Genomic DNA, 9,649 nt, shown 5'->3' with positions numbered 1-9,649 from the left:
AGTTGAACCTTAGTGGAGGTAAAGCCTGATTACTAGGCCTCAGAACATTCTACTCCCCAAATGGTCAAAATAAAGCCAAGTAACAAGGTTTAAAATACCCACAACATGCAGAGTTACATGCCTCTCATTACCTTGATCCATGGGATAAACACAAGCGGACTGATTAACCCTGGCTGGGTCGCCTGGGTGAGGATGTCTCATGATTAAAGACCCAAAACACCCAATGACCCCAGGTTGCATTACTGACGATGTGTCCCTTTGCAACACCCGGTTCATTAAGCCAAGTGGTGTCAGGCCACATTAATGAAGGGAATGGGCCAGATTGAAGTGACTCCACTACACTACCCTATCCACCATAGCCCCACATATCTCACCATACTAAACTCCACAGCATTATCTCTCCCAGCCCCGCATATACATCCACCAGCCCTACCCTCAAACCTAATCCTGAGGTCCAAGGGGGCACACACCCCCACTAACCCTGGGCACACCCCCACAAACCCGATGACCAGTGTAAGGAGAAGGAAGATGCAATAAAGGCAAGTGTTGGACCTGGTTAATGAAGGCATGGACCAGATCAAAGTGGCAGCGTTGTGTGACACTGAATCCAGAGTGACGAGATGAAGAAGCACAAGAGGGATGATTCTCCCACTGCCCGCATAATCTGTTTGTTAGTTTGATTTTGTTCTGATAGTCTTCTATCTCTTTGAATATTTTGGTATAATTCATATTTAATTTCAGTGTTTCTTGTCAATGCTGTGTCTCTGAGGCAATATGTCTGTGATGCTGCTACAAAGACTTTGTTCCTTTCACCTGTGCATAAATAAACTCGATTTAAAATTGACACTGAAATGTCCACATCTCTCCTTCACTCTCCTGCAGCCCTATGTCATGAACTAAATGGCCTAGTGTTTAATTTTACAATATTTCATCTGATTTTATTTAATTCTGCTTTTGAAATTTGCCTTTCCCTTTTCAATTTCAGCCCGCACCCCGGCCTGTCTCTGCCCTTCAGTACTCCCTACCGCATCAAACGACAGCGGTAAACCCCACCCATTGGCGCCGCTTCCCATCCCCCAGCGTTCCAATTGGTGATTCATTTCTCCAAACAGCCAATGGAAATGCTCAGCATTCCCATCCTCATTAACATACCCTTTTGGGCGCTGCCTATTTAATCCGCGCTCCGAACAGCTTCTGCTTATTATTGTGTTTGAACCCGACGAGGAAATGCCGGATCCAGCGAAACCCGCTCCCAAGAAGGGCGCCAAGAAAGCTTTGTCCAAACCAGCGAGCAAGACTGGCAAGAAGCGCAAGAGGTCGAGGAAGGAAGACTTACGCCATCTACATCTACAAAGTGATGAAGCAGGTTCACCCCGACACCGGCATCTCCTCCAAGGCCATGAGCATCATGAATTCATTCGTCAACGATATTTTCGAGCGCATCGCGGGCGAAGCTTCCCGCCTGGCCCATTACAACAAGCGGTCCACCATCAGCTCCCGGGAGATCCAGACCGCCGTGCGGCTGCTGCTACCTGGGGAGCTGGCCAAGCACGCCGTGTCCGAAGGGACAAAGGCGGTGACCAAGTACACCAGCTCCAAGTTCACTGACAAAACAAACCAGAAAATCAAAGGCTCTTTTAAAAGCCACTCACGGCTTCATTAAAAGAGTTATTTTTGATCTCATTTCAGAATCTTATCTCCGTTAATCAGAGCTTGCTGTCCACTGCTCAGTATAGTCTGATTTCTCTGTTATATCCCAACCGACTGCACAGCACGGAATCGTTACGCACCCCTTCCCCGTCGTTTTCTCTCGTTCATCATATTTCCCTGAAGAGGACACTAATTGTTTCTGGTTTAATTGCCCTGGAGAATGCGGTTCCTTAAGCTTTGTCCCATTTTGGTTACTTCTCTTAACCCCATTCCAACGCGAGAGCTGAACACAGTCACGGTTCGTTCAGAGTATTTGTTAAAGCTCCACTTTCTGAAGGGCGACCCGTTCACAATGACCGACCGCGAACAGAAGTTGAGAATCTGTTTTATTCCAATCGTTTATCAATTGAAAGAAATCGGTGAACTAAGTTCCCAGACACCATCGCAGTATTAACTACACCCGGTTTAAATGTGTCGGACTCCAGTAACGGGGGTAAAGGGTCGACAAACAAACCTGTTTAATTTCAACAGCAACGGCTTTTTTGGCGGTCTTTTGCAAATTTCAGTTTATTTCAGCGGTTAAACGGTTATTTTCCGCGCTTCTGCCGTTGCTGTCTCTTGATTGGTGAATAAAGCAGCTCTCTGATTAGAATACTTCATCTTTCCAATCAGATAAGGCACTGTTTCACCAATCATAAACGCCCCACGACTATCCTCCAGACTGTATAAGGAAGGGCGATAAGGCATATTTCTAGAAGCCTGATTTTTAATGGTGAAGACTTGAAGTTTATTTCTGATTTATCAAATCTATCCGACGTTGTATGTATTGAGGAAACCTGGTTGTTACCGCATTTAAATTCTTTCTTCCAGGATTAAATTGTAATTAGGCGTGATAGATTAGTTGGTACAGGAAGTGGTGTTGCAAGTTTTATAAAGAAAGGGAGAGGGCATGGAGTTGTAGATGTAAATGAAATGTATAAGGCACTTGTAGAAATATTTGATTCAATAGGTAAGGACAGTAAAGTGGTATATTATAACCACTATGGAAAGCTTTCGATTGATTTGTTGGACAGTATATGTAGCTCTAGCTCACTAAGGGTTGTGTGGTGTGGGGGTTTTAATGCATACAGTTCACTGTGGGGTTGTTCTCAGAATGATGGTGATGGTTTGATTGTAGAAGAGTTTTAGACAGTTCACATCTTGTGTCTTACTGGTGGGACAGTTGCGAGATTTAATGTTCATAATAGTTCTGAAACTGCTGTAAATTTAACTTTAATTTCAAACATTCAGGCTGCAATGAGTGTGTGGAATGCCATGGGAGATGAAGCATTGGGGAGCGATCATTTTCCTGTATTTATAAGCTTGGGTTTGGATTTATGTAGGGGAAAGGAGGCCACTTTTAGGAAGTGGAACTTTGGTAAAGCAATTTGGGAGAAGTTTGAATGTTTTATGTGGTGAGCGTCTGTCTGGGCTGAATGGTGAGGATGATGTGGATTTCTGCAAAGAAACGCTGTCATGTTATTCATCAGATTGTGGTGGAAGAGATTCATAGTGCAGTAATAGGAGAAAAGCTGGACAATGGGTGATGAAGGAGTGTGCAGAGGCAATTATTGAGAGAAATAAGGCATTTCAGAAAGTTATGCATATCACTCTCTGCATGATCATATTAAGTGTAACAGGTCACAGACCATGGTGAGGAAAGTAATGAAGGTTGTGAAAAAGATTTACGCGAGGTCATATTGTGAAAGTATTGGAAGGACTATTAAACTTGGAGATGTTTGAGGAATGATTAAGAAAATAGGGGTGTGGGATTCATAGGGTTCCCAGTATTGATTAAAGAAGGTAATACAATTGTTACTGAAATGGAGAGGGTTTAGTTACTGGCTCGGTCCTTTTCTGCAATTCATAATCAAAATAATGAAGAGACTAAACAATGTAGGGATAAGGTTTTAAGAGAATACCCCAACGTGTTGGAAATCAGCTGTAGCAGTGATAACGAAGTAGAATTTTCTTTGTGTGAGTTTAAGAAAGTTATTAATAGAACAGGTCAGGTGGCTCCGGGAAAGGATGGTACTGTCATGGTCCCTTCTGGCAATCCCCGACCTTGCTAGTTACCTCAGCAATTGGGCCTCAATTCCCTCATTGAATTTCCAATCATTCCCAGGTTCCACTAACTGCACACACCTGCTTTCCATCAGGAAATGCAGGATAAAGACACTGTGATCACAACAAGGAGCTGCCAATTCATTGGTCAACTCTCATGTGAGTAAATCTGATTCCTGAGGACTGTCAGTTCTAAGTTCTGCATCGTTTCCTGGATACACTACGTGACCCTTGTCTCTGTGTAAAGACTCTCCTGGATACTTGTTCCCCGTTCATGGTGGTACTAACGCCTCACAACTCTGCCTCAGTGCCTGTGTCCTGCACTTGGGTTCATCCCCAACCACGTCTGTGCAACAGATACATGTTATTGCATGTTTAAACATATGGCCAACAGCTCTCTTGAGATAATATTACATTTCTGAATCATAATTGGAATTCAGGCCATCTTCCATCCTCATGGAAAATGGCAATTGTAGAGTCTGTTCTAAAACCTGGGAAACCCCTGTTGGATCCTTCTAGTTATAGACCAATATCACTGACGTCCCATTTGTATAAACTTACGAAATGGATGGTAATAGTGTGGTTGAATTATATTTTGGAAAAGGGAGGTGATGTGCTGTTGTTAACATACTGGATTAATTTGAGGGGCAAGTGCTGGTTGCACGCCACTTGTTTCAAAATCAGTCAATGATTTTATGCAGAAAACTCAGCAGCTACTTTAACACAGCAAGCTTCCACAAACAGTGTACTCAATGGAGACGTCAATCCATGGCCTCGTATACTGTCGCAATGAGGCCACACTCAGGTAGGAGGAACAACACCTTGTATTCTGTCTGGGTAGCCTCCAATCTGATGGCATTAACATCGACTTCTTGATCTTCCAGTCATGCCTCCCCTCGCTCATCATTCCCCATCCCCCTTTCCCTCTCATTGCCTGTCCATCGCCTCCCTCTGGTGTTCCTCCCCCCTTTTCTTTCATCCACGGCCTTCTGTTCTCTCCTGTCAGACTCCCCCTTCTCCAGCCCTGTATCTCTTTCACCAAACAACTTCCCAGCTCTTTACTTCATCCCTCCCTCTCCCAGTTCCACCTGTCACTTTGTGTTTCTCTCTCCCCTCCCCACCTTTAAAATTTACCCCTCATTGTTTTTTCTCCAGTCCTGCTGAAGAACCTTGTCCCAAAACATCGGCTGTAGTTTTATCCACAGATGCTGCCTGGCCTGCAGAGTTTCTCCAGCATGTTGTGTGTGTTCCTTGGATTTCCAGCATCTGCAGATTTTCTCCTGTTTATTACTCAATGTCAACAGGCATTTTGTGTGACAGCTGTCAAAGTCCCACTCACTTCGAAATGCAGATATGAAACTCGAGGTTCAGCAGATGCTGGGAATAAACTGTAAACTAACACACACAAAGTACTGCGGGAACTCAGCAGGTCAGGCAGCAGCTAAACAGAGGAATAAACAGTCTAGATAGGATGAAGTGTCTTGGCCCATAATATCAACTATTTATTCCTCTGCATAGATGCTGCCAGGGCCACTGACTCCCTCCAGCACTTTGCAAACATAAACCTCTTTTTTTCAATCAGTTTCCAAATGTTGCTGAACTTTCATTTGCAGCCTCATCCTCCTGGTCTGATTCCCTCCTTCTACTCCACGTAAACTCGAGCCTCCATCACATCTGGAGCCCCAAAGCCCTCATTTGTGCTGACTCCTCTTGTTTCTGCTCCACCATTCTGCTGTCGTACTTTAGAGGAGAGTGTTGTATTGCAACAGCCCGGCAGGGTGAGGCACAGCCCTTCGAAATCAGTGAAAATGACACAAAACAATGAATAGAGCAGCACAGGAAGATTTTAAGCACACAAGACTTCATCCTTGGTCCAGAGCTGTGAGGGATGAGGAATATTTGGGACAAAACCCTCGTGAATTCATCTTCTGCAGTTTCCAGAAAGTTCGGGATTTAATTCAAAGTAAACCTGTTCATTCACAGACCGGTGAGCAGTTGCAAGCTGAATTTTATAGGGTGAGTGAGTGGTGAACAGCAGGGATGGATTTGAAAGCTCTGCTGTGCAACAGGAATATGAGCAGGTACCAGATGAACTGAGTGGCCTGTCTACTGTACATTAGCTGTGTGACAGGCGGGAAGCACCTGACACACAGGATTTGAAATAGAACTGATTAATTTGTCACAGATCCATAATATTAAACACCAGTGTTGCTTAAAACTAACATCAGCAGAACGAACCCTCCAATGCTCAGTGATCAGTTGCAATATCTGCAGAATCTGACATTAACAGTCTCACATGAACTTCCAACTAGATTCAGTCACCATGATGATTAAAATGTTCACATGGAGCTTATTTCAACTTCCTCCCTGCTGTGAAGTTGCCAGTGTTTCAGCAGGTGGGATGACTGCATAAACTTCCTTACCGACACAAGACCGAAGTGTGTCCTCTATGTATTATAAACTCACTGGAGCCTCACAAAGTGGGTCAACTGAATGAATCTCCTCCCACACTCGGAGCAGGTGTGAAGCTGTACTGAGAGACCGAGACAACAGAGCCAAGTACAGCTGCTCACCGGCGTGAACTGCCTGGTATTGTAATAGCTCATGTCACTGAATAAATCCCGCCCCACACAGGGAGCAGGTGAATGTCCTCTCCCCGTGTGAACTGGCTGGTGTTGTAATAGCTCATGTGACTGAATGAATCCTGTCCCACACACGGAGCAGGTGAATGGCCTCTTCCCGTGTGAACTTGCTGGTGTTTTAAGAGGTCATGTGACTGAATCAATCCCGTTCCATGCACAGAGCAGGTGAATGGCCTCTTCCCATGTGAACTGGCTGGTGTTGTAATAGCTCATGTGACTGAATGAATCTCATCCCACACATGGAGCAGGTGAATGGCCTCTTCCCGTGTGAACTTGCTGGTGTATCTGCGGGTACAGTGGCCTGGTGAATCCCTTGCGGTGAATGTCAGCTCACCAGTATCAACACTGGCCATTTATCAGGTCAGATCAAGGACATGTCCACATATTGGGGTTCTCCTTGCAAAGACTGGTGTGCTGTCTTCTCAACCATCTCATCCTTCACATTCAATGGTTGGTAGCATTCGAACGTTGGGGAACTGACAAACACGTGAGAACCGACACACTGTTGTGTTTGAGATTCTCAGACAGAAATTCTGTCTTTTCTGCCCTGTAAAATGTTTGCAAAGAAGATCAACAGGTGAAAGAGAATACACCTCAGCTGAGATTATTTTAGTTTTCATGTTGATGTCTGATGTCACACTGTTACAGTGAGGCTGAACACAGTTTGGAGGAACAACATTTGTAACTGGGCATAGTTCAGGCATCAGGACACAACATCAAATTCTCTGTTTTCCTCTCTGCCCATCAAGCTGTGACTTGGGTCAGTGTGTCTCTCTCCATTAGTATAGCTTCACATTCTGGGTATCTCCCACAGACCTACTAATCACACAATACAAACAGAGCTGCTTTGTGAGAGTTTCTGCTGATTATGACCCTGCTGGCATTTGACCATGGTAAACTCAGATTCAGCAACGCCACTGAAGCTGAAGGGAATGTGATCAGGCTTTCTGGGTGCAGCTTGACACTGCGATATTCTTGTGGTGTGAATGCTACTGGTACCCAGTATGTTATTGTGGGTTTTTGCAAATAAAATGGCATGAGGCATTTTATGTTTAAGGACAACTATAACGACTCATTTATTGTTCTCCAAACACAGAAACAAAGCACGGTTTTAAAAAAATCACCTAATTACATCATAACATCTGTCCAGCCTCTTAAAGAGAAACACAGCTCAATGTTGGTGGTTGTTAATTCTGCGTGTTTCCACCCATTTCATTACCCTACACAGACACCCCCTTCCCCCCAAGTCCTCTCACTTTGTGATCTTTATAGCAGTTTATTTCCTTTCAATTTCACTTGTAGGATGTTATGGACAAACACATCAAGATATATCAGTGTTTCCAAGGGTGTTGCCATTTACTGTGGAGTTTCCTCCAACATTGGACCTGTAAACTCCGAAACACTTGTCCAGATTAAACTCTGTCCCCCATTTCTTCATCCATGATTCCAATTGATCTACATCCAGTTCTGTCTGTTTGACAAACTTCCTCACCACCCACAACTGCACCCACATTTGTGTCATCAGCGATCTGATCAGCCCATGTGTGTTTTAATCTGATCAGACAGAGGTCCCATCACTGATCACTGTGGACACATGGGTTACGTATCTACAGTCAAAATCATTCTCAATTCCATCAGGCCGAATGTTGCTACACGCTACACACTATTCAACCCCGCCCCCCCCCCCCCCCGCCATGCAGAGACTCGAGGAAAGTTACATATTTATCACAAGACCAGAGTTGGATTCAATAGTCTGGACTTGTTGCTCTGGATGCTCTGCTCCACAGTCCATTCAGATTAGTACAATGTAACCAGACACATCATCGCTGATACACTGATGTACAGCATTGTGGCACAAACAGGAGAAAATCTGCAGTTGCTGCAAATCCAATCAACACAGACAAAAGAACTGAGCAGGCCAGGGAGCACCTGTAGAACAAAAAAATACAGTCAATGTTTCCGTCCAAAACCCTTCGGCAAGACTGGAGATGAAAAGACGAGGAGTAGATTTAAAAGGTGGGGGTAGGGATGAGAGAAAACAAGGTGATAGGTGAACCCTGAAAGGGGAGGAATGAAGTAAAGAGCTGGGAAGTTGATTGGTGAAAGAGAGAGAAGGCCATGGAAGAAAAGGGGGGAGGAGCACAAGAGGGAGGTGATGGGTGGGCAAGATGAGAGAAGAAAAGGGGATGAGAATTGGTGAGGGGGGGGGAGCATTACCAGAAGTTTGAAAATTTAATGTTCATGCTATCAGTTTGAAAGTTACCCAGACAGAAAATATTGTTCTTCCAAGCTGTGTAGCTTCATCGCATTGTATGATTTTATTTAAAAAGCAAACTTGATTTAATCAAAGAGTTCAATTGTAAGAATGAGTCTCTGAGAACGTTATAAATTTAGACTGCATGAGAGATTGGAAGATACATTGTGAAGTCCAACTCTCACACTGTACCAGAGACTGACAGGTACAGACTGAACCCCACACTCTCACACTGTACCAGAGACCGACGGGTGCAGAATGAACCCCACACTCTCACACTGTACCAGAGACTGACGGGTACAGACATTCTGTTGTTTAACAAACCTGGACAACCCTCATCACCATCTCAGTACAGCACCACTTTGACCACTTTACACTACAATGGACTCTTGTTCAAATTCTGTTACCTGTTTGTAATTCTGTAGAGTATGTTTTTATTTTGTGAATGGTGTGTCTCTGAAACTGTGTGTCTATGAATCTGCTGCAAGCAAGTTGCAAATGACAATAAACGACTTTTAACCTCACACAGAAATGGGTCTCATGATGACAATTGGACCTTCGATCTCCTGCTGCCCTGTTTCATTACATAAACGTTTTATATTATCGAGTGTGTGTTTTTCTCATTCCTTCTGCTTTTCTAGCAGACACAATGAGCCAAATGCCGAATACTGCTCCTGTGCCTTATGGTCCATTTTGTGTGTTAGATTTCCTTCCCGCGGAATGAACCGGCAGCGGTAACTCACCAGATCAGCGCCAGTTCCCAGTCCGCAGTTTTACCCAAGCGAACACGGGGCAGTTCAGAGAGATAGAGTTCTGATTGGTTGTACGTGTGCCTTCAGAGAGCCAATCAAATGACTTTACTGTATGAATAGAATCTTCAAATAGCCATTGGGAATCCAAGGCATCCCATCCCTCATTAGCATACTGTTCCGGGCGCTGCCTATTTAATTCGTGCTCCGAGTCGGTTCTGCTTCTTCAGGGTCTGAAACCGACGGAAGAA

At 44.4% G+C, this 9,649-nt stretch overlaps 1 protein-coding gene across 1 annotated transcript; it reads left to right on the top strand.

The window, feature by feature from the left end:
* Positions 1-1,399: 1,399 nt before the first annotated feature.
* LOC140188819 (histone H2B 7-like) lies at positions 1,400-1,757 on the top strand. The gene has a single exon (XM_072245468.1). It carries the CDS (start codon positions 1,400-1,402, stop codon positions 1,661-1,663), a length of 264 nt encoding a protein of 87 aa, XP_072101569.1. The 3' UTR covers positions 1,664-1,757.
* Positions 1,758-9,649: the final 7,892 nt, after the last annotated feature.

The sequence above is a fragment of the Mobula birostris genome, chromosome 28 (genome assembly GCF_030028105.1).
Source record: "Mobula birostris isolate sMobBir1 chromosome 28, sMobBir1.hap1, whole genome shotgun sequence".
Lineage (NCBI taxonomy): Eukaryota > Metazoa > Chordata > Chondrichthyes > Myliobatiformes > Myliobatidae > Mobula > Mobula birostris.
Note: the sequence above shows the minus strand (reverse complement) of the source record. Positions and strands in the feature narration are given on the sequence as shown.

Coding starts and splice junctions, on each gene's coding strand:
- LOC140188819 (XM_072245468.1), top strand. CDS start 1,400: ATGAGCATCATGAATTCATTCGTCAACGATATTTTCGAGCGCATCGCG.